Here is a 26,751-nt window from a genome sequence, read left to right as displayed (position 1 = left end):
ACAAACCACCCAGTAGAAACAAACCAAAAAGCATAACCACACCACCCAGTATAAACAAACCACCCAGTATAAACACACCACCCAGTATAAACAAACCACCCAGCATAAACAAACCACCCAGTATCAACAAACTACCCAGCATAAACAAACCACCCAGCATAAACAAACCACCCAGCATAAACACACCACTACGCAGCATAAACAAACCACCAGCAAAATCAAACCACCCAGCAAAAACAAACCACCCAGTATAAACACACCACCCAGTATAAACAAACCACCCAGCATAAACAAACCACCCAGAATCAACAAACTACCCAGCATAAACAAACCACCCAGCATAAACAAACCACCCAGCATAAACACACCACTACGCAGCATAAACAAACCACCAGCAAAAACAAACCACCCAGCAAAAACAAACCACCCAGTATAAACAAACTACCCAGCATAACCAAACCACTGAGTATAAACAAACCATCCAACATAACTGAACCACTCAGTCGAAACAAACCATCCAACAGAAACAAACCGCTGAGTTGAAACAAACCATCAAATATTAACAAACCAATGAGGAAAACAAACTATCCAACATAACCGAAGCACTGAGTTTCAACAAACCATCCAATATTAACAAACCACCCAGCATGAACAAACCACCCAGCATAAACAAACCACCGAGCATAAACAAACCACCGAGCAGAAACAAACCACGCAGCACAAACAAACCAGTGAGCATAAACTAACCACCCAGTATAAACAAACCACCCAGCAGAAACAAACCACCCAGCATAAATAAACCACCCAGCATAAACACACCACCCAGCAAAAACAAACCACCCAGCAAAAACAAACCACCCAGCATCAACAAACCACCCAGCATCAACACACCACCCAGCATCAACACACCACCCAGTATAAACACACCACCCAGTATAAACACACCACCAGCATAAACAAACCACCCAGTATAAACACACCACCAGCATAAACAAACCACCCAGCAAAAACAAACCACCCAGCAAAAACAAACCACCCAGCATCAACAAACCACCCAGCATAAACACACCACCCAGCATAAACAAACCGCCCAGCATAAACAAACCGCCCAGCAGAAACAAACCACCCAGCATAAACAAACTGCCCAGCATTAAAACCACCCAAAAAAACAAACCACCCAGAATAAACAAACCACCCAGCAACAACAAACCATGCAACAAAAACAAACCACCCAGCATAAACAAACCACCCAGCATAAACAAACTGCCCAGCATGAACAAACCGCCCAGCATGAACAAACCACCCAGCATAAACAAAACTCCCAGCATAAACAAACCACCCAGCATAAACAAAACACCCAGGATAAACACACCACCCAGCATAAACAAACCAAAAAGCATAAACACACCATAAAGTATAAACAAACCTCCCAGCATAAACAAACCACCCAGCATAAACACACCACTGAGTATACCCAAACCACCCAGCATAAACAAACCACGCAGCATAAACAAACCACCCAGCATAAACACACCACTGAGTATACCCAAACCACCCAGCATAAACAAACCACGCAGCATAAACAAACCATGCAGCATAAACAAACCACCGAGCATAAACAAACCACCGAACAGAAACAAACCACGCAGCACCAACAAACCAGTGAGCATAAACTAACCACCCAGTATAAACAAACCACCCAGCATAAACGAACCTCCCAGCATAAACACACCACCCAGCAAAAACAAATCACCCAGCAAAAACAAACCAGCCAGCATCAACAAACCACCCAGCATCAACACACCACCCAGTATAAACACACCACCCAGTATAAACACACCACCAGCAGAAACAAACCACCCAGCATAAACAAACTGCCCAGCATAAAAACCACCCCAAAAAAACAAACCACCCAGAATAAACAAACCACCCAGCAACAACAAACCATGCAACAAAAACAAACCACCCAGCATAAACAAACCACCCAGCATAAACAAACCGCCCAGCATGAACAAACCGCCCAGCATAAACACACCACCCAGCATAAACACACCACCCAGCATAAACACACCACCCAGCATAAACACACCACCCAGCATAAACACACCACCCAGCATCAACAAACCACCAAGTATAAACACACCACCCAGCATAAACAAACCACTCAGCATAAACAAACCACCCAGCATAAACAAACCACCCAGCATAAACAAAGCACCCAGCATAAACAAACCACCCAGCAAAAACAAAGCACCCAGCATAAACAAACCATCCAGCACAAACAAATCACCCAGCATAAACAGACCACCCAGCAAAAACAAACCACCCAGCAAAAACAAACCACCCAGTAAAAACAAACCACCCAGTACAAACAAACCACCCAGCATAAACAAAGCACCCAGCATAACCAAACCACCCAGAAAAACAAACCACATAGCATGTACAAACCACCCAGCATAAACAAACCACCAAGTATAAACACACCACCCAGCATAAACAAACCACCGAGCATAAACAAACCACAGAGCATAAACAAACCACCAGCAAAAACAAACCACCGAGCATAAACAAACTATCGAACATAACTGAACCACTCAGTATAAACAAACCACCCAGCATGAACAGATCACCCAGCAAAAATAAACCACCCAGCATCAACAAACCACCAGTATAAACAAACCACCCAGCATAAACAAACCATCGAGTATAATTAAACCATCCAACATAACAGAACCACTCAGTATAAACAAACCACCCAGCACAAACAAACCACCAGCATAAACAAACGACCCAGCACAAACAAACCACCAGCATAAACAAACCACCCAGGATGAACAAACCACCCAGCATGAACAAACCACCCAGCATGAACAAACCACCCAGCACAAACAAACCACCCAGTGTAAACAAACCACCCAGTATAAACAAACCACCAGTATAAACACACCACCCAGTGCAAACAAACCACCCAGCATAAACAAACCACCAGTATAAACAAACCACAATGCATAAACAAAACACCCAGAATCAACAAACCACCCAGCATAAACACACCACCAGTAAAAACAAACCACCCAGTAGAAACAAACCAAAAAGCATAACCACACCACCCAGTATAAACAAACCACCCAGTATAAACACACCACCCAGTATAAACAAGCCACCCAGCATAAACAAACCACCCAGTATCAACAAACTACCCAGCATAAACAAACCACCCAGCATAAACAAACCACCCAGCATAAACACACCACTACGCAGCATAAACAAACCACCAGCAAAATCAAACCACCCAGCAAAAACAAACCACCCAGTATAAACACACCACCCAGTATAAACAAACCACTCAGCATAATCAAACCACCCAGTATCAACATATTACCCAGCATAAACAAACCACTCAGCATAAACAAATCACCCAGCATAAACACACCACTACGCAGCATAAACAAACCACCAGCAAAAACAAACCACCCAGAAAAAACAAACCACCCAGTATAAACAAACTACCCAGCATAACCAAACCACTGAGTATAAACAAACCATCCAACATAACTGAACCACTCAGTCGAAACAAACCATCCAACAGAAACAAACCGCTGAGTTGAAACAAACCATCAAATATTAACAAACCAATGAGGAAAACAAACTATCCAACATAACCGAAGCACTGAGTTTCAACAAACCATCCAATATTAACAAACCACCCAGCATGAACAAACCACCCAGCATAAACAAACCAACGAGCATAAACAAACTGCCCAGGAGAAACAAACCGCCCAGCATGAACAAACCATCCAGCATAAACACACCACTCATCATAAACAAACCACCCAGCAAAAACAAACCACCAACATAAACAAACCACCCAATAAAACAAACCACCCAGCAAAAACAAACCACCCAGTGTCAACAAACCACCCAGCATAAACAAACCACCAGCATAAACAAACCACCAGCATAAACAAATCACCCAGCATAAACAAACCATCCAGCAAAAACAAACCACCTAGCATAAAGAAACCACCCAGGAAAAACAAACCACCAACATAAACAAACCACCAGCATAAACAAACCACCCAGCATAAACAAACCACCACCATAAACAAACCACCAGCATAAACAAATCACCCAGCATAAACAAACCATCCAGCAAAAACAAACCACCTAGCATAAAGAAACCACCCAGGAAAAACAAACCACCAACATAAACAAACCACCAGCATAAACAAACCACCCAGCATAAACAAACCACCCAGTATAAACAAACCATCCAGCACAAACAAACCACCAAGCATCAATAAACCATCCAGCAGAAACAAACCATCCAGCAGAAACAAACCTCCCAGCAAAAACAAACCACCCAGCGTAAACAACCCACCCAGCGTAAACAAACCACCCAGCAAAAACAAATGACCCAGCATAAACAAACCACCCTGGATAAACAAATCACCCAGCATAAACAAACCATCCAATATAAACAAACCACTCAGTAGAAATAAACCATCCAACATAACCAAACCACTGAGTATAAACAAACCATCCAAGATAACCGAACCACTCAGTATAAACAAACCATCCAAGATAAACAAACCACTGAGTACAAACAAACCATCCAATATGAACAAACCACTGAGTATAAACAAACCATCCAACATAATTAAACCACTGAATAAAAACAAACCATCCAATATTCACAAACAAATGAGTGTCAACAAACCATCCAATATAAACAAACCACTGGGCAGAAACAAACCATCCAATATAAACAAACCACTGAGCAGAAACAAACCATCCAACATAACCAAACCATTGAGTGTCAACAAACCATTCAACATAACCGAAGCACTGAGTATGAACAACCATCCAACATAATCAAATCACTGAGTAAAAACAAACCACTCAGCACAAACAAACCACTCAGCAAAAACAAACCACCAAGTGCAACGAAACCATTGAGCATAAACAAACCACTGAGTGTAAACAAACCATCCAACATCCCCAAACCAGTGAGTATAAACAAACCATCCAATACTAACAAACCACTGAGTACAAACTAAACATCCAACATAACCAAACCACTGAGTATAAACGAACCATCCAACATAAACAAACCACCCAGCAGAAACAAACCACTGGGTATAAACAAATCACCAGCTCAAACAAACCACTGGGTATGAACAAACCACCAGCATCATCAAACCACTGGGTATAAACAAACTACCAGCATCAACAAACCACCGAGTATAAACTAACCATCCAACATAACCGAAGCACTGAGTATAAACAAACCATCCAACATAATCAAACCACTGATTTTAAACAAACCATCCAATATTAACATACCACTGAGTTTTAACAAACCATCCAACATCATCAAACAACTGAATATAAACAAACCATCCAACATAACCAAACCACTGAGTACAAACAAACAACCTCGTATAAACTCTCAACACAGCAGAAACAAACCACCCAGCATAAACAAACCACCCAGCAAAAACAAATCACTCAGCAGAAACAAATGACCCAGCAAAAACAAACCACCCAGCATAAACAAACCATCCAGCAAAAACAAGCCACCCAGCATCAACAAATCACCCAGCAAAAATAAACCACGCAGCATAAACAAACCATCCAGCAAAAACAAACCACCCAGCATAAACAAACCATCCAGCAAAAACAAACCACCCAGCAAAAACAAACCACCCAGCATGAACAAATCACCCAGCAAAAACAAATCACCCAGCAAAAACAAACCACCCACCATAAACAAACCATCCAGCAAAAACAAACCACCCAGCATAAACAAACCACCTGTGCTAAAACAAACCACACAGCAAAAACAAACCACCCAACAGAAACAAACCACCAAGTAGAAACAAACCATCCAATATTAACAAACCACTGAGTCCAAATAAACCATCCAACATGAACAAACCACTGAGTAGAAACAAAGAATCCAACATAACTGAACCACTAAGTATAAATTAACCATCCAACATTAACAAACCACTGAGTTTAAACAAACCATCCAACATCAACAAACCAATGAGTACAAACAAACCATCCAATATGAACAAACCACTGAATATAAACAAACCATCCAACATAACCGAAGCACTGAGTATCAGCAAAGCATCTAACACAAACAAATCACTGAGTATAAACAAAGCATCCAATATTAACAAACCACTGAGTAGAAACAAATAATCCAACATTAGCAAACCACTGAGTATAAAGAAACTATCCAACATAACCGAACCACTGAGTAGAAACTAACCATCCAACATAACCGCACCACTCAGTATAAACAAACCATCCAACATTAACAAACCACTGAGTATAAAGAAACCACCAGCTCAAATAAACCACTGGGTATAAACAAACCACCAGCAAAAACAAACCAGTGAGTTTAAACAAATCACCGAGCAAAACCAAACCACCCGGCATGAACAAACCACCCAGCACAAACAAACCACCCAGCAGAAACAAACAACACAGCAAAAACAAACCAGTGAGTTGAAACAAACCACCAGCTCAAACAAACCACTGGGTATAAACAGACCACCAGAAAAACAAACCACCCAGCATAAACAAACCACCTAGCATCAGCAAACCACCCAGCATAAATAAACCACCCCGCACAAACAAACCACCCAGCAAAAACAAACAACACAGCAAAAACAAACCAGTGAGTTGAAACAAACCACCAGCTCAAACAAACCACTGGGTATAAACAAAGCACCAGAAAAACAAGCCACCCAGCATAAACAAACCATCCAGCATAAACAAACCACCCAGCATCAACAAACCACCCAGCATAAATAAACCACCCAGCACAAACAAACCACCCAGAATAAACAAACAACGCAGCAAAAACAAACAACACAGCATCAACAAACCACCTAACAGAAACAAACCACCCAGCATAAACAAACAATGCAGCAAAAATTAACCACCCAGCATAACTCACTATCCAACAGAACCGAACCACTGAGTATAAACAAACCATCCAACAGAACTTAACCACTCAGTTTTAACACACCATCCAACACAAATAAACCACCGGGTATAAACAAAACACTGAGTATAAACAAACCTTCCAACATAAACAAACCACTGAGTTTAAACAAACCATCCAACATAAACAAACCACTGAGTATAAACAAACCATCCAACATCAACAAACCACTGAATATAAACAAACCATCCAACATAAACAAACCACTGAGTACAAACAAACCATCCAACATAAACAAGCCACTGAGTACAAACAAACCATCTAACATAAACAAACCACTGAGTATAAACAAACCATCCAACAAAAACAAACATCTGAGTTTTAACAAACCATCCAACATTAACAAACCACTGAGTATAAACAAACCATCCAACATCTTGAAACCACTGAGTATAAACAAATAATCCAACATTAACAAACTACTGAGTATAAACAACCAATCCAACATAACCGAACCACTGAGTATAAACAAATTGTAAAGTATAAACAAATTGAATTGTAAAGATCAACAGGGAAATTTTCCTTTTGTTCATCATCCAAGTGGAAATGTTCAAATAAATCCTTTTCTTTAAATATTTCATCAAATTCTTTATTATCATTAATGCGAGTTGGAATTTCTTCTTCACTAATACTTGCATCTCTGCTTTTCATACGTTTGCGTTGAGTTTCTTCATCAACATAAAAACCGAATGATAAAATCTTCACTCCGCTCAGATGTTTAATAATTTGTCTCGTTCCTTCTGGATTAGTTTCTAATATCCGAAGACCACCAGATTTTACTTTGTTTAACTCACTCTTACAATGTGAATATTTTGTTGTACCAAGAGAAACCTCCTCGAATATTTGACCTTCATTCCTCAATCGCATATGTTCCTCCACTGAAATATAGTGATAATCTTTACCTTTTACTTCTCCAGGTCTTATTGCTCTCATTGTTGTTGATACAATGCGTATCACGGGGTGTTTTTTAAGTAAATTTACAATATTCTCATTTATACTACACAAGAACCTTGATTTATGAAAGTTTTTTCCATAAGCAGATTTACCCACAAGATTTACAATCATAGTTGTCATTTATAAATGTAATTGTTTATAAAACAAAAAATATATCCTTTAATATCTCATCTTGTTTCACAACAATATATTTATATTTTTCAGTCGTGTGCTTCATGTAATCCCCAAATTCCTTTTTACGACATAATGTAGAACAATTATCTCTCTAAAAATTATTTATATCTATTGAATTTCACTTGAATAAAATAAAAGTATTAGCATTGTTTCTGATGGAATGATGAGGAAGTTGAAAGTACGATTGACTAAGATAAATACAATTACAAGAAGAATGTCTCCCTCTTGTGTCGTAGCTGTCCATTACCGTTTGATTTCTCTCATTAACACAATCATCAAAGATAATGAGGTTCTTTTTTGATTTCGCCAAATCTTGGGGAGAAGGTATATCATCCGTATTATCACTAAGAATACAAGTTATCGGTTTTGATTTCTTTTTACATCTCTGTGTATCACAAAATAGTTGAATTATATCTTCAATGTTATTATCATTTCGGTTTTTTTGAAGTTTAAATAAACCGATTATATCTTCTTTTTGAAGACCAGCATTAAACCTTGTGAGAGTAGTTGATACTCTCGTTGAAAACTCGACTTTGTGAAAATTATTAAATTGTCATAATCTAAAAAGTTGGGAGTGAGGAGCATCTTTAAAAGTAAGCAGGTTTTTCCACATCCGCTTGAACGAACTAGGAGACATCTTAATGAATTTGGAAGATTTTTATGATTGTTAAATTTTATCTTATTTTTCCAAATGGGTAAAAAAATCATTCATTTATATATTTGGAAAACAGGTTATTTAATTTATTATTGGCTTTTTTAGAAACTCTATATTTTATCCTAAGTTCAGGTTTAATTTCAAGATAATTCATTATTTTATTTATGCAATATCTTGTGTTGATATTTCCTTGAGAATCACATCCATTAATAATAAATAACAACAATCCTTTGAACATTTCTCTTATACGTTCAGTTTCTTCCCTTGTAAGGAAAGGTGTCTTATCACTCTCATACTTTACATTCATTTCTCCAATCAATCTTGTAAAGTAATTCATTTTTGCTGTAAATCTAAAAGAATTATTTTCCTTTTAAAATTTTTATTATTATTAATTAGAAGATAATCACAGAATATACATTGTTTTCGGCTTTTGACTCTGTGTTTAATCCCCGTCTTTCACACGCAAGACAATTCTCAAATTGTCATATGGAGAATCAGGGAAGTCGAGCATATTTATAAAGTAAAACTTTACTTAAACTGAAATTAATCTGTTCTTTCAGTTGCATGTTGACTCGTATTTAATAATATTACCATCGATATCTATATCCTTTTTTTCATTACCAGATTCAACTACAACATTTTTTATATTAAAGTTAATTTTAAAATGATCCTGAACGACTATTGAACAAAATGTCATTTCACCTGATATGTTAACATCCTTTATTTCATCAGGATTTACATATTTTGGGTTGTTGAAAAAAATACAAAATTTCTCCTTGCATATTACAGATGGTCTTATCTTTTCTTTCTAAAGCTTCAACCGTAAGGTTTTTGTTTTTTGATACGTTTTCTTGTTTCATTGCTTTTTCTAGTTTTGAATATATTACCAGAAGGAGAAGAGAAACTTTTGTTAGAGATACTTTAATTGATGTTCTTCCAGGTATACTAAAAGCCCTTCCACTGAAGGAAATTGAAGAACTCATCATATCCACCATAATTGTTTTTATCCAATCATTGTTCTATTTATATGGAAAATATTGAAGATAAAGAACCTTGGAGAATATCACGATTTGTATCTAAAACAGATGTCTTATTGTGAGCTGATGTGTTTGAAGCTTTTAGATCACTCTGTCATAATAAAAATTGTTATGGATTAGATCCTGCCCACTATTTCACAGCTCCTGGTTTAGCTTGGAGTGCGATGTTGAAAATGACAAAACAAGATATGCTTTTGATGATTGAGAAGTCAAAGAGAGGTGGAAAATCACAAGTATGTTCAAAAAGATATGCTAAAGCAAAAAATAAATATCTTCCAAATTATGATAGTGAAAAAGAGAGTAATTATTTGATGTATTTTGATGCTAATAACTTGTGTGGATGGGCAATGTCTCAATCTCTGCCTTATGGTAAATTAGAGTGGGTGGAAGAAAAGGATTATGAAAACGCTTTGATGAATATTGTTATTTCTTCTCAAGAGGAATTGAATGAGGAAGAAGAAGGTTATGATTTTGAAGTTGATTTGAGGTACCCAAGTGATCTTCATAATAAGCATAAAGACCTTCTTGTGCATGTGAGAAAGAAACCCCAAAGAAAGAATGGTTAAGTGATTCTCATAAAAGTTTTAATATTAAAGGCAAATCAACAGAAAAGTTATTAACAACATTCTATGATAAAGAGGGATATGTTTTGCATCAGAGAAGCTTAAAACAGATTTTGAGAGAAGGATTGAGAGCAGCTAAAATTCATAGAGTTTAAAAATTTAAACAAAGTCCTTGGATGAAAAAGTATATTAAATTCAATACAGATATGAGAACAAATACAAAGGTAAAATTTGAAGGGGAATTCTATAAATTGATGAATAATGCTGTCTTTGGAAAGACAATGGAGAATGTTAGAAACAGGCAAAACATTAGATTTGCAAGATCTTGGAAAGAAGCTTTGAGATTGATAAGTAAACCAAGTTTTAAGAGAGAAGAGGTTTTTTCAGAGAACTTTTCTGCTATTCATATGGAAAAGGAAAATATTGTAATGGAGGAACCAATTTATATTGGAACAGCAGTTCTTGATTTATCAAAGATATTGATGTATGATTATTTGAAAAATGGCTAAAAAAAAAAAGAGTATGGTGAAAATGTTTCATTGTTGGAAATGGGCACTGAAAGTTTTATCCGAGATATAAAAACTGATGATGTTTATAAAGATATGAAGAAAAATATTGGAGTATATGATACAAGTAATTTTAGTAAGAAGAGCGAGTTATTTTCCAAAAAGAATGAAAAGGTTATTGGTAAGTTTAAGGATGAGTTGGGTGGAAAAGTAATGAGTGAGTTTATTGGATTGAGAGCAAAGGCATATACTTATAAGTATGGTGATCAGATTGATGAGGTTAAAGGGAATAAAGAAATATGTAATAAAGAAATCAATAACTTTTAGAAATTATTATAATTGTTTGATGAATAAGAAAGAAGAATATAGGAAAATGAATACAATAAGAAGTTATAAACATCACATATATAGTGAAGAAGTAAATAATAAGGCATTAGGAGCCTTTGATGATAAGAGATTTATTTTAAATAATGGAATAGATTGTGTTCCATATGGATATTGTATGACAGAGTGAATAGAATAGATTGTGTTTTAATGATGGGAAGATGGGTTAGGGTTTTTTAAGGGCTACCGCCGAGTTTTTTCACAATATATAAATGGTCAAACCAAGTATGAATCAAACTAAAGAGTGGAGAAAATCTCAGTCTTGGAAAAAAATGGAAAACATAATGAATGTGAAAAATATCAAATAAGTCTTATTGAAAAAATAACGAAAACAAAGGTGAATAAAACAAATAAGCGAATCAATTTAATAACTAGTAAGTTCGAGGATGTAAAGAAAAAAAATAAACGTCTTTGAATGGACTGAAAACTTTGATAGTTATCAATTGAACAATGAAAAAACAATTTACGAAAATCTTAAAATGATATGTGGCTCAGGAGGTGGTAAAACAAGAGCATGAGGAGAAGTTTATCATTTCGTAATGGCACAAAAGCGGTATCTAAAAAAAATATAAAGATTCAAATGTTTTGTTTTCAAATATTTTAGATGGGGATTATTGTGCAAAGAAAATTAATCTATTGAAGGAATTTGAGAATGAACAAATCTTTGTAGGTTCAATGAGTGAGCTAAACAATATGCATTGGTTATTTGAAAAAGAGTGTCCCGAGGTTTAGACGTTTCAGACATTTCTTTAGAATCACCTTGAACAAATCACATTACTACTTTGCTACTTGAACAAATCTTTATCTTATTGCATTGGTTATTTGAAAAAAGTGTCCCGAGGTTAAAAGGGGAGAAAAATAAACATACCTTGGGATAAAAAGGAGGTTTACTTTTTCGGGAAAAAAATTATGAATCGCTGAAAATCCCCCATTCATTTACATGGGGAAAAGTGAGAAAGAAACAGTATATTCACCATACTCACCAGCATCAACAAAGCACTGGGTACAAACAAACCACCCTGCATAAACAAACCACCCAGCATAAACACACCACCCAGCCTAAACAAACCACCCAGGAAAACAAACCACCCAGCATAAACAAACCACTCAGTATAAACAAACCACCCAGCATAAACAAACCACTCAGCAAAAATAAACCACTGGGTATAAACAAACCAGCCATCATAAACAAACCACCCTGCATAAACAAACCACCTAGCATAAACAAACCACCCAGCATAAACAAACCACTCAGCATAAACAAACCACCCAGTATGAACAAACCACCCAGTATAAAGAAACCACCAGCATCAACAAACCACTGGGTATAAACAAACCACCAGCATCAACAAACAACTGAGTATAAAGAAACCACCCAGCATAAACCAACCACCCAGAATGACCAAACCACTTAGTATCAACAAACCACCCAGCATAAACAAACCACCAATCATAAACAAACCAACCAGCATAAACAAACCACTGAGTATAAACAAACCACACAGCAGAAACAAATGACCCAGTATAAACAAACCACCCATCATAAACAAACCAACCAGCATAAAAAATCAATGAGTGTAAACAAACCACCCAGCAGACACAAACCATTGAGCACAAACAAATCACCCTTCATAAACAAACCACCCAGCACAACCAAACCACAGAGTCTCAACAAACCACCCAGCATAACTAAACCAGTGAGTATAAAAAAACCCCTAGTATAACCAAACCACTGAGTACAAACAAACCAACCAGCAGAACTAAACCACTGAGTATAAAAAACCCCCAGTATAGCCAAATCACTGAGGAGAAAGAAACCACCCAGCATACCCAAACCACAGAGTATAAGGAACCCCCCACCGCCCCCCCCCCGCAAACACAAACCACAGACTACAAACAATCCGCTGAGTATAAACAAATCCTGCAGTATATAAGCAAGCCAACCTGCATGACCAAACCACTGAGTATCAACAAACCACACAGCATGACCAAACCACTGGGTATAAACAAACTACCCACCATAAACAATCCACTCAGCAAAAACAAACCACTGGGTATAAACAAACCACCCAGCAGAAACAAACCACCCAGTATAAACAAACCACCCAGTATAAACAAAGCACCCAGTATAAACAAACCACCCAGCAGAAACAAACCACCCAGTATAAACAAATCACCCAGCGTAAACAAACCACCCAGCAAAAACAAACCACCCAGAATAAACAAACCGATGAGCATAGCCGCACCAGCCATCATAAAGAAACCACCCAGCATTAACAAACCACCCAGCATAAACAAACCAGGCAGCATTAACTATCTACTCAGCATAAACTAACCACCCAGCATAATGAAACCAGGCAGAATAATCAAACCACTTAGTATCAACAAACCACCCAGCATAACCAAACCACCCAGCAAAAGCAAACCACTGAGTATAAACAAACCACTGGAAATAAACAAACAACCCAGCATAAACAAACCACACAGCATAAACAAACGACACAGTATAAACAAAGCACCCAGTATAAACAAACCACCCATCATAAACAAACCACCCAGCATAACCAAACCACAGAGTCTCAACAAACCACCCAGCATAACCAAACCACAGAGTCTCAACAAACCACCCAGCATAACTAAACCACTGAGTATAAAAAACCCCCGTATTGCCAAACCACTGAGTAGAAAGAAACCACCCAGTGTAACCAAACCACAGAGTATAAGCAACCCCCACCCCCCACCCCCGCATAACCAAACCACAGAGTATAAGCAACCCCCACTCCCCCTCCCGCAGAACCAAACCACAGAATATAAGCAAACCCCCAGCATAACCAAACCACAGACTATAAACAAACCCCTGAGTATAAACAAGCCCCCCAGTTTATAAGCAAACCAACCTGCATGACCAAACCACTGACTATAAAGAAACCACACAGCATACCCAAACCACAGAGTATAAGGAAACCACCCAGCATACCAAACCACAGAGTATAAACAACCCCCTCCCCCAGTATAACCAATCACCCCAGCATAACCAAACCACAGAGTATAAGCAAATCCTGCAGTATAACCAAACCACCCAGCATAACCAAACCACAGAGTATAAACAAATCATCCAGCATAACCCAACCCCCAGCATAACCAAACCCCCCAGCATAACCAAACCCCCAGCATAACCAAAACCCCAGCATAACCAAACCACCCTGCATAACCAAACCACTGAGCATAAACAAATACCCCAGTATAACCAAATCACTGCGTATCAACAACCCCCCAGTATAACCAAACCCCCCAGTATAACCAAACCACAGAGTATAAGCAAACCCCCGGTATAACCAAACCCCCAGCATAACCAAACCACAGAGTATAAATAAACCCCACAGCATAACCAAACCACTTCGTATCAAAAAACCACCCAGTATAACCAAACCCCCAGTATAACCAAACCATAGAGTATAAGCAAACCTCCCAGGATAACCAAACCCCCAGCATCACCAAACCACAGAGTATAAGCAAACCTCCCAGTATAATCAAACCACAGAGTATAAGCAAACCCCCAGTATAAGCAAACCCCCAGTATAACCAAACCCCCCAGTATAACCAAACCCCCCCAGTATAAACAAACCCCCCAGTATAACCAAACCACAGAGCATAAGCAAACCTCCCAGTATAATCAAACCACAGAGTAGAAGCAAACCTCCCAGTATAATCAAACCACAGAGTATAAACAAACCACAGAGTAAAAACAAACACCCCAGTATAAGCAAACCACCCAGCATAACCAAAACACAGAGTATAAGGAAACCACAGAGTATCAGCAAACCCCCCAGTATAACCAAACCACAGAGTATAAGCAATCCCCCCAGGAAACCAAACCCCCCAATATAAACAAACCCCCCAGTACAAACAAACCCCCATTAGTAGTAAACCCACCAGTATAACCAAACCACAGAGCATAAGCAAACCACCCATCATAAACAAACCACCCAGCATACCCAAACCACAGAGTATAAACAAACCCCCAGTATAACCAACCCCCCCCCCCCGCATAACCAAACCACCGAGTATAAGCAAACCTCCCAGTATAATCAAACCACAGAGTATAAACAAACACCCCAGTATAAGCAAACCACCCAGTATAACCAAACCACAGAGTATAAGCAAACCCCCAGTATAACCAAACCATAGAGTATAAGCAAACCACAGAATATAAGCAAACCCCCTAGAAACCAAACCCCCAGTATAACCAAACCACAGAGAATAAGCAAACCCCCAGTATAAACAAACCACAGAGAATAAGCAAACCCCCAGTATAAGCAAACCACAGAGTATAAGCAATCCCCCCAGGAAACCAAACCCCCCAATATAAACAAACCCCCCAGTACAAACAAACCCCCATTAGTAGCAAACCCACCTGTATAACCAAACCACAGAACATAAACAAACCAACCATCATAAACAAACCACCCAGCATACCCAAACCACAGAGTATAAACAAACCCCCCAGTATAACCAACCCCCCCCCCAGCATAACCAAACAACCGAGTATAAGCAAACCTCCCAGTATAATCAAACCACAGAGTATAAACTAACACCCCAGTATAAGCAAACCCCCAGTATAACCAAACCATAGAGTATAAGCAAACCACAGAATATAAGCAAACCCCCCAGTATAACCAAACCACAGAGAATAAGCAAACCCCCCAGTATAAACAACCCCCCAGTATAAGCAAACCACAGAGTATAAGCAAACCCCCCAGTATAACCAAACCCCCAGTATAAACAAACCCCCCAGTGGAAGCAAACCCACCAGTATAACCAAACCACAGAGTATAAACAAACCCCCCAGTATAAACAAACCCCCCAGTATAAGCAAACCCACCAGTATAACCAAACCACAGAGTATAAGCAAACCACCCAGTATTAGTATTGTTGATAGTAGAAAATCGTGCAAATTATGATACAAGCATCAAATTTTTCATTTCTGTTCTGCAGGGCTTTCTGATCAAATCTGCCCGATTCGCTATTTGAAAATATAAATTTTGAAAAATTTGAAAAAAAAAAAAAAAAACTTCAAAAAATTTCAAGTCACAGCTGGCTGAAATTCTTGAAGCGCAACTGAACATCCCAGACAGAGAACCAAGGGGAGATGCAGTCATCATCGATGGCTCAGCACTTATCAATGCCCTACCTCCACACACTTCAAAGATATTTGATGACTATGCTAATGAAGACATCATCCCAAAGGTGGAATCCTATGGTGCCAGGTACGAGAGGGTGGACGTAGTGTTTGATGTGTACAAGAAGTCAAGTCTGAAGTCCGAGGCAAGGTCGAAAAGGGGGCAAGGAATCAGAAGAAGAGTGACAGGAACCAGTAAGACCCCAAGTAACTGGAGAAGCTTTCTTCGAGATGACAGCAACAAGACTGAGCTGTTTCACTTCCTTGCGGAAAAGATGTGTGAAGCACAGACGACAAGCACAGTCATTGTCACAAAAGGAGAAGATGCCATTAGCAACACAAGGAAGTCACTGGATGCTGTGTCTCCATGTTGTCATGAAGAAGCTGACACTCGAATATTTGTACACACCAGGGATGCAACGACGGATGGTAGCAAGTCCATTATCATTAAGGCTAATGACACGGACGTACTAGTCATAGCAATATCTGTACTGCCATCCTTACAGGAACTAGGTCTTGAGAACATGTGGATTGCCTTTGGCCAAGGAGCCAAGGCACAATGGATTCCAGTCCATGAGATAGTTTCTGCAATAGGGCCTGAGAAAGCTCGAGGGATCCCATACTTCCAGGCGTTCACTGGATGTGACGTCGTGTCTGCCTTCCGCAGTAAAGGGAAGAAAACTGCATGGCAGACTTGGAACGTCTTTGATGATTTTTCTGAAACATTCACCAATCTCAGCCAGCATCCAACATTGATTCATGATGTTGACTTTTTTGAAGTTTTTTTTTTTTTAATTTTTCAAAATTTGGATTTTTAAATGGCCAATCAGGCAGATTTGATTAGAATCCCCTGGAGAACAAGTGTGCCAAAGTTGATGCTTGTATCATCATTTGCACGATTCCTCTCAAAAATTGCTGTTATCTGCCCCACTATATAACCAAATCACAGAGTATAAACAAACCCCCCAGTATAAGCAAACCGCCCAGTATAACTAAACCACTCATCATAACCAAACCACTCATCATAAACAAACCATGAAGCAAAACCAAACTACTGAGTATAACGTTTGCCAAGAATTGCTTCGATCTTCCGGAACATTGTTCATATTTTGCTCAATCAATAACTTTTTCAAACCAAATCATCTCACTATTTTTGGACTGTTCACAGTCAAATTTAAATGAATTCACTTCTTGAACTCCGAAATGCACTGCAGGTTCTAACAGTCCAAAGCAGGTTTTCTGCGATTTAAAAATAGGACTTGAGTATGAAGAATACACCAAATATCTCACCACAGAGGAGAAACCGAATTCTACATAACTGGACTCAAAAGTCAAAGCATCTTTAAAAGTTTAGGTAGTGGTGAGCTGAAACAAAATGGTGGAATACCCATAACACATCAACTACAGTCAATGACATTTTGTGATTCTGCGTGCTCGTCACGCAAAAAAGTGGCTTCACCAACATACCCCCAAAGTTGACAAATGACAATAAGATTGTTCTTCGGATTCACCGGGAAAGCCTTTGTCTTGTGGTCGAAGTAACGGTTGAAACTCATTGCTTATTAATCTATCATATATAGTTTAAACTCACCATATTAAGGTGTATGCAGAGTTGTCCCACATTGCAAATGAGGTGTACATGTTCAGGAATGCAGTGGGTAGAATTTGTTGCCAATTATATATTTGTGTTAACCACACCAGAAAGTTCAGTTACACGTGCCTGCAGGGAAATCTCATGCAAATGCCCTCTTCTGTCAAGGAGCCAGGAAACAGAGAGCATCAAGTCACATTTGTTGCCACATCTGATGCTATCTAAACGCTCTAATGGTGACGAGGCGCTCCATTCGAAACAGTTTGTTCAATATATGTACCTTTTTGATGACTCGGGTCCATAAACAATAATAATAACATTTTTTGTGTTGGTGCCAAAGCTAGTGAGCAATATTTCCAAATTAATAGTAGGATACATGTTAACCTGAGAATTCCCAACAGGTAACTGAAGCAAGTGTCGTTGTTTTCTTGTTGCAAGTAGTCTGGTGATGGATCATTGAAGTGCAGTGGGTAAACAGAGGGTAAAAACAGGCTTTAACCTTGGGAGCAGAAGACATTATCTAAAAGGGAGATGAAAGGTTGAGAAACCAAGCATGAAGTACAAAAAAACATTAAATCCACTTCATTTGTGGACAATGGAGACACGTACATAGGCCGTTGGAGTAAAACAGCTGTACAAAGGTTTATTCTCACGAAACAACGCCTGATGCATGTTTTTTTTTTCAATATCAATCTGGCATGAAGTTAACTTCTCAGCTGTGCAAAAACATCAAGCAGTTCCCCATGGACTTAAACAGTGAAACCGGTTGCTGAGCGACCACTAAGTTACGCAGTCTTATGGAACTGTGTTCAAGGTCATCCGTCTCATTCGGGGAGAGTCCCAAAGTGCTTCTGGCGGTAGAAAAGAGACAAAGCATTGTGTAGTTTTTCAGCTGCTGCATTGATTTGCAGATTATGTCTTATTCGATTTTTGCAATCAGTCTGGGATGATGATTTTCAAAGGAATGGGACGTGCCTGCTTAGCTGCCCCTCCTGGTACGTTAATATCCTCATGCTTGGGTGCTGACATCAAAAGTACATGCGCTTTCAAAAAAGAATGAATGACAATGTGTTCCGGCGCCTTTGCCAAATTCCAATTTCCTCTTGATCTGCTGCAAGACACTCATTCCTCATTGATCCAGTCTCTCTGTTCCATCAGGCTATGGTGAGGGACGTTGAGAGTGAAATTGCTTCAAGCAGCAGTTGACATTGTTCATTTTGGAGAATATCTCGCTCTTAATCATTTTAGTGATCAACATTGGCTTATTTGACTTATCAACCAAAACGATGTCAACAATGTTTGTGGAATAGCTCTGTGCTTGTCTGCTCAACAATTGGTAGTCTGAGCTCACTTATTAGAATGGCATCACCTCTAAACTGCTGTTCTAGTGCTGTGTGAACCAAGATGGTGGAATGTAATGTCCTTTTGATGGGGTATTTGTGGCTGTGCACAAAATCTATGATGGATTGGGTTTCTCTGAGTGTAACAGGGTATCACTGGGGTGTGGGGAGGCAGGTGGGGCAGAAGAAGGGGAGAGGACGGTGTCAAAGCCACAATCACGTGACACCACCTTCATATTCATGGACCCACCCATCTTGGATTTCCATTCACTACGACCGGATATGTCAACATACAAAGACCTTGCTTTCAGTTGAATTCGTCCAAAATGGAAGCGGTGCTGTTCAAATCATGAATGTGAAGCTATGAGAGGGCATTTCCAACGAGGAGAAAGCAGTAAGTTCAACTCGAAGCTTGTTACATTTGGAGGGAGCCGAAGGGCACCACGATCGAATCGATGGTGTTGCAGAATGAAAGCCGATTGAAGTTTTTAAAAGGTGACAATACTCTCATTCACAAAGTCACGTGATTTTTTAGGGTGGTTGTCAGTGAAAGAATCACCGAGCTTCACAGGGAATAGTGAGGGTGTCAAAGAACTGCAAACAAAGTCATATTTTCAGTGCAGCCTCGAAAGGGTGTTATTACCTCCGCCACGGAAGGTGGATGGAAGTTATGTTTTCACCCCTGTCTGTCTGTGTTTGTTTGTTTGTCTATTAGCAGGATATATCTCAAAACGTTGTGGACGGATTATGACAAAACTTGGTGGACAGGTTGGGTGTGTGACAATGACGAATGTATTGGGTTTTGTTTCAGGTCCAGATCCAGATCCGGCCTATCAGTGGGACAGAAAATGTAAACTGTTCAGCCTGGCGGAGGTATGCACTCCACTGAGTGCCGTTCTAGTTCTGTCTGCACCATATTTGATCACTTCCTTCATGCAAGGAAATTTTGACGAGTTAACAATCTTTGTTCATTCATTCTTGGGGATGGATTCAATGACAAGGCTGCTGGAATTACTTCTCCTTCTCCACAACGTGCACTCCCCCCCCCACCCCAAACACAACTCCTTCCCCCTGAAACCTCCCATTATGCTCCTCAAACACTTTCTCAGCCATATTCAGAAACTTTTTCAAGTACCTCAATTAAAAATCAAAGGCATTAATGGACAATGGATAGTCCAACTCAATTATTGGATTTGAACCCAGGATCACAGCATAGTAACATAAATGCTCAGGTGGGAACGTGAAACAATCCATCCATCAGGACCATACTCTGTGCAGAGCATTGATCCTGCCAAAATCACTCTCCTGGGCTATTGGGCACAATCCTGGACGGGTCACCACCCCAACACAGGTTACTCAAATGGCTCAATCATCCCAGCAAGCTGAAACTCATTTTGCCAACCTCAGAAGCATGACAGGCTGACTCAACCCCACCTATTATTAATTTAACAGCCGAGCAAGATTTGAACTCAGAACCCAAGGATCTAAGTAGGATCCTAAGCCCACCACCCTAACCATTAAGCCATCACCAAGCATAACATGAAACAAGCCAACCAGTTATTCATAAATTAATCTGTTTTTGCCGACAGCAGCTTGGCTGCCAGGGTAGCTATCATTTCTTGGAAGTGCAGCTGTGCCACTGATGCTGTGCCCCTCTACCTCTACCACTGATACTCATTACGCCGACCTTGGACGGATGACAGGCTGAATTAACCCCACCCGGTGTTAATTCAGCGCCAACAGGGCTCAAACTCAGGACCCTAAGATCCGAAGCCAGCCACCCTAACCATAAAGCTAACACTGGGCTTACATAAGTTGATTAAGTTACAATGATTGATTAGTGTAAGTCACTGTGGAGATGTTTGCTGTCCCAACTCCCTGCAGGTGTGGTGCTCCAATAGCCAGTAAATCGTCCGTTCGATGCTCTGTTAACCATCCTGCCGGTTTGTCCTGCAGTCAACTGGCGTCCGGCATGCATGTACGTGATGGTTCAATATCAAATGTCTGCACCAACAGAGATTGATGACCATCACTCGAGTGCTTCGAAGGTATGTAAGTTGTTGCACTTGCTGTTTGTCCTCCTTATTGAAGAGTTTTCACAACGTCATCTTTTGTATTTCACTATAACATCCAATAACTCTCTTCCGACTACACCAAGAGAACACCAAGAGCAAGGCAGGGGTCTTTTGCATGGAGAGTTGTTTGATACCTGGAATGGTCTTCCCATGAAGGAGGGCAGCAACAGCAAAACAGTTGATTGGTTAAAACTTAATTTAGATAAGTACTTAAAAGCAAATACAGGGATGTTGGCAAGAATGGTAGGTGGCGCAAGATTAGCCTGGCATGGTTGAGGTGTGACGTCTGCAAATTGGAGGTTTCTCATTAATTGGAAAAATGGACTACCGATGCGATGGTGTTTGGTCTCTGGTTTGATGGAACTGTGGGGATGAACAGACCTGATGGGCTGAGCATTGATTTCCTCTTGTGTCTGGGTTTCCTTCAAAAAAAAAAAAAACAACCAATTTTGGTGGAAAGTTTGGAAATAAGAATTATCCTCATTCCTCATTGGTCCATGGCCTGATGCTACAATACTTGATATTGAACCCTCATTTTTTAAAGATTCATCTCCTGTTATAAGGGAGGAGAATAAGAGACAACCACAAAAATGTCGTTGTATCACCCATAGAGACCAGATCAGGTGGGCCAGGGAAGTAACCAAAACCCAGGTCATTAACAAGTCAGCTGGGCTTTTACCAATATAATCCAACAGTGACATGGAATGTCTCCTGAAAACAAACTCAACCATGTGAAGGTTCAAATACAAATCACAGACTGTGGCTTTTAGCTTGGATTTGAAGCTATTATGTCTCGTGTTGCCAGTCAGGCCTCATCACCATTAAGCCACCATTGTGCGCTCGTATGTTTGTGCTGCATTGTTGATTTGTGTGCTTTATGTAAATCGAGACAAGTAAAACTGTGCAATAATTTCAATACCAGGTCATTTCCTCCATAATGGCAGTCCCTTTGATGCGTCGTCCCCCCTCTCGGCCTGCACGGTCCACTCAGCCACACTCCCACTGATGTCAGCACATCCACAGGAAGTCTGACTTCATGTGAACACATGTGTCATGCATGGCCTGCCTACACAATGCAAGACAAGCTGGAGCGATGTCAAAAACGTGCGCATGGAGTCATAGGCCCAAAGATTCGATGGCGGCAGCTGTGCCGTCACGTTACTCTGACGTCCGTGAGTCATAACTCTCACAGGTGTTTTTTTTTGCTGCAAACTATTCGAAAGTTCCCAGCGAGAGGGAAAACATTCACACCCTTCAGGGGAAGCGCAAAAGCAAGCTTTGCACTCTGCCATGTCGCTCCCGACCGTTGGAAGGTTCCCGTCTCTGCCTTCGAGAAAAATTAAGCACAAGAACATGTGCTGCACACGCAAGGCTCTGGGGAGATGGGTGGAACATCGTGCGGTGAGCCATGGCATGGGGGCACCGAGGTCAGTGGTTTTTTAACTTATGGTCATTGTTCGGCGGCCTCTTGCAGTTCCTTCCAGGGGGCAGGCCGCCTCGCCTTAAGAGCCCTTATGGCTCTTCCTTACATGCTCCTCTCAACCACTCTTACATCGGCCATTACCATAAGAACAACGTATGGCTTTTCCAGATCATCCAACACTTGGTATCATGCCGTTAAGGAGCAGAGGGTCGGGGTGGAGGGAGGGGAGAGACAGTCAGTACTGGAGGCGTCTATAACGAGTTTTCCACTAACTTTAACATCGTCTCAACTCACTCACTCCCCTGTGTGAAGCCACAATATTTCATGCGCACAGGTTATCTCGATGGCATTTCCTATTTAAGGGGACGGCGCGTCCGTTGGAGATTAAATGTCCTATTTTTTATATTCTCCTTGAATGATAATATATCCAGAGTTTAAATTCTGTGGACACAACTTTTCAAAGTACTGCAGTTAAATCGAGTGGAACTTTGTGGAAAAGATCACAGAAAGGGGACGTCTACGTATTATTAGGTCGGTCGAAGCAGGGCAGGGGTTAGTCATAAAATATTTGGAGAGAGGATGACGGAGGAGAAAAGGAAAGGATGTTTTTTTGAAGAGATGGGGTTAAGCGGAAGAGAGAGAGAGAGAGAGCGAAGGGTACGAAGGAAGATTTTAACTTTTTTTAAATTATTATTTAATGAAATCCACCATTCTCGTGTAGGTAAGATGTAGATGGATTGTTGAACCATCATTCTACTGAGATCCTCACTCCAGACTTCTCAACTCCTTCATTGCATACGGTTATTGCGCAAAATATTTCTTTACCTGCCTGAAGGACAGGAAAGCCGAAACCCAGTACAGCCTCCCTGAGATCTACAGCTCCATGGGTAAAAGTCTTCGATCGAGCTCACGCATCCGTTACGCTCCTCTGAGAGAAACTGGGCCTTTGAACGGCTACTCCCAGCGCCATGCTGGGCACACTCAAGTGCACGTATAGTCGGTGTAAAACACACGTGTGGGCCCACTGACCTCCAAGTCGTTGAAGAATAAGTGGCTGTCTGCCAGGTTGAAGATCATCTCCTCCATCCTCAGCCCTAGAGACACCGACATCGGAGGGTCCTGCGGTTTGGGAGACGAAGGGTGAGAGCAACTCGTGAATCGCTGACTCCAGCATCAAGGCACAGAAGGAGCATTCAATCACTCGATACAAGCGGTTTTACATCAGTGGTGTGATGCAGAGATTGATCAAGGAGAAGCAAAAGTTAATCGAGTTAGGGTTGGAATAAAGTTAACCTGTTTGGCGTTTCCATCTGAAACCATGCGTCACGTTACTGGGACCTGCCTGGTTCAAATCATTGATACCTTGTTGATTTGTTCTTTGCCTGTTAATGTCCTTGGAGTTCATGGAAAGGTACAATGATGTTTTCTCCTTCATCTGTAAACTGATTTATTCAAAAACTCCCGATGACCTTTAGATCAATGATTGAGATCATGACCCTTCGAACACTGCATTGCATCCAATAATAATGTCAGTGCCCGACTTTCCGAATCATGCATGCGTTGCCAAAATATTTTTTCTGACACTGACTTTGCCTCGAGGAAAACATTGCACAATATACATGCATTACAAGATGGACAAGAACATTACCAGCCAACAATCGTTTTTAAGCTGAATTACAAGGACATTAGAAGACAATGGACAAATCAGCAGAGTACAGGGGATTTGAACCTGGTATCCCAGCATTATGAGCTGTGTGCTCTGCTGGGAACGCCAAACAAGCTGAACCAAACTCTCTGCAAAAAACATGAACATGAGGAAATGCATCTTTCAAACTTCAGGGAAAGATGTTAATTAGTGTGAAATAATTTCTTAACATGATCTCAGGCTCAGAGTGGATGCAATGTGTAAATCACATGCAAGGAAAATTTAACAGTGCACTTTAAAGTGAATGACAAGGACATTAGTTGATAATGCATAATAATACATACAGTACATGGGATTTGAACCTGGGTTACAAACATCATGAGCCATTGGTTCAGATGGAAACCTGAAACAAGCTCACACAACAATTGCTTGCTGACCTCAATGAATGAATGAATGAATGAATGAATATATATATATATATATATATATATATATATATATATATATATATATATATATATATATATATATATATATATATAGTTCTCAATTATGGAAAAAAAATAATGGAAAGGTTCAATGATCAGAGACTGGGAGCCTCCACACACAGTACCTAGAGAAAGTGCACTCCCCCCCCCCTTCAAAAATTTTCCCTCTTGTCAGCTCGCCTGGAAATAAACTGCATTAAATCAGTCTTTTTCCACCTTTATTTACACATCGTACACCACGACTTCCAAGTGAAAAACAAATTCAACAAACTTCAGAAAATTAATTAAAAAATAAACTACCCGGGAGGCGACGATGGTTCGCGGGCATTATTGAACAATGCCACGATAGGTACAATTGAGTTCGTGGAAACATTTGAGGAAGCCCGACCGTAAAAACCTATCTCTTCCGTCAAAATTGACCAAATCAAATCGGATTTTTTATATGTTGTACTTATGGACATTACGCCCAACTTATAGGAAATGAAATTGCGAGAAAAAAAATCGAGAAAAAAATAAAATAAATAAAAAGTTCAAGTGGGCGTGGCTCCGCCCACAAGGTGCGTGAGACGCCCCTCATACAAAAAAACACAACTCGACCATGATATCTAGCTGGTGTCCAAGTTTCATCAAGATTGCATCAAACGTCATGGAGCTATGCTCTGGAGAGAGTCACAAACAGACAGACAGAGACACAACGACACAACGACACAACGACACAACGACACAACGACACAACGACACAACGACACAACGACACAACGACACAACGACACAACGACACGACACAACGACACGACACAACGACACGACACAACGACACGACACAACGACACGACGCAACGACACGACACAACGACAATAGTGGTCACTGCTGGCGCCCACCAACCAAAACTAGAATATCTTCGTTGGATAAGTGCCTACCCCCCTTAAATATAAATTGTAAATTATCTCAGGTGTAACCATTCTCCTTCAAAATCACACACCAAGTTAATTGGCCTCCACCTGTGTTAAATTGTCGTGATTCTGATTATTTCAGAATAAAATCGGCTGTTCCTGTAGGTTTCCTCTGCTGGGTAGTGTGTTTCACAGCAAAGACTCAACTGTGAAACCAAAGAGCTTTCAAAAGGCCTCTGGGATAAAGTTGTGGAAAGGCACAGATCAGGGGAAGGTTATAAAAATATTTCAAAGGCCTTGACTATCCCTCGGAGCACAGTCAAGACCATCATTAAGAAGAGGAGAGCGCATAGTGCCACCAAGACCCTGCCTCGATCAGACCGTCCCTAAAGATATATATATATATATATATATATATATATATATATATATATATATATATATATATATATATATATATATATATATATATATATTTATATATATATATATAACATATAAACGAGGCACAGTGAGGAGGAGTGATGTAAAGGACACATCGGCCATTTTGGAGTTAATGCCATATAGCACTATTTTAACACTTCCCCTATCATCCGAGCCTATCATCATCATATCATTAAAAAATTTCGCTTACATCACTCCTCCTCGCAGGGCCTCATATACATATATATATACATACATACATACATACATACACACACACACACACACACACACACACACACACACACACACACACACACACACACACACACACACACACACACACACACACACACACACACACACACACACACACACGAGCGGGGTATTCTTATA

General features: G+C 40.0%; 1 protein-coding gene across 2 annotated transcripts in view; it reads right to left on the bottom strand.

Moving 5' to 3' along the window:
• The window catches only part of LOC147035672 (protein phosphatase EYA1-like), a 386,713-nt gene that overhangs the window by 216,567 nt on the left and 143,395 nt on the right, over positions 1–26,751 (bottom strand). For both annotated transcript variants that reach the window (XM_085846578.1, XM_085846569.1), the window contains exon 10: positions 23,935–24,024. In XM_085846578.1, coding sequence (XP_085702704.1) covers positions 23,935–24,024 — 90 coding nt within the window. The remainder of the gene's footprint in view (positions 1–23,934; positions 24,025–26,751) is intronic.

Source organism: Eptatretus burgeri, chromosome 1, assembly GCF_056783735.1.
Source record: "Eptatretus burgeri isolate ZD-2024b chromosome 1, Ebu_testis_v1, whole genome shotgun sequence".
NCBI lineage: Eukaryota > Metazoa > Chordata > Myxini > Myxiniformes > Myxinidae > Eptatretus > Eptatretus burgeri.
Note: the sequence above shows the minus strand (reverse complement) of the source record. Positions and strands in the feature narration are given on the sequence as shown.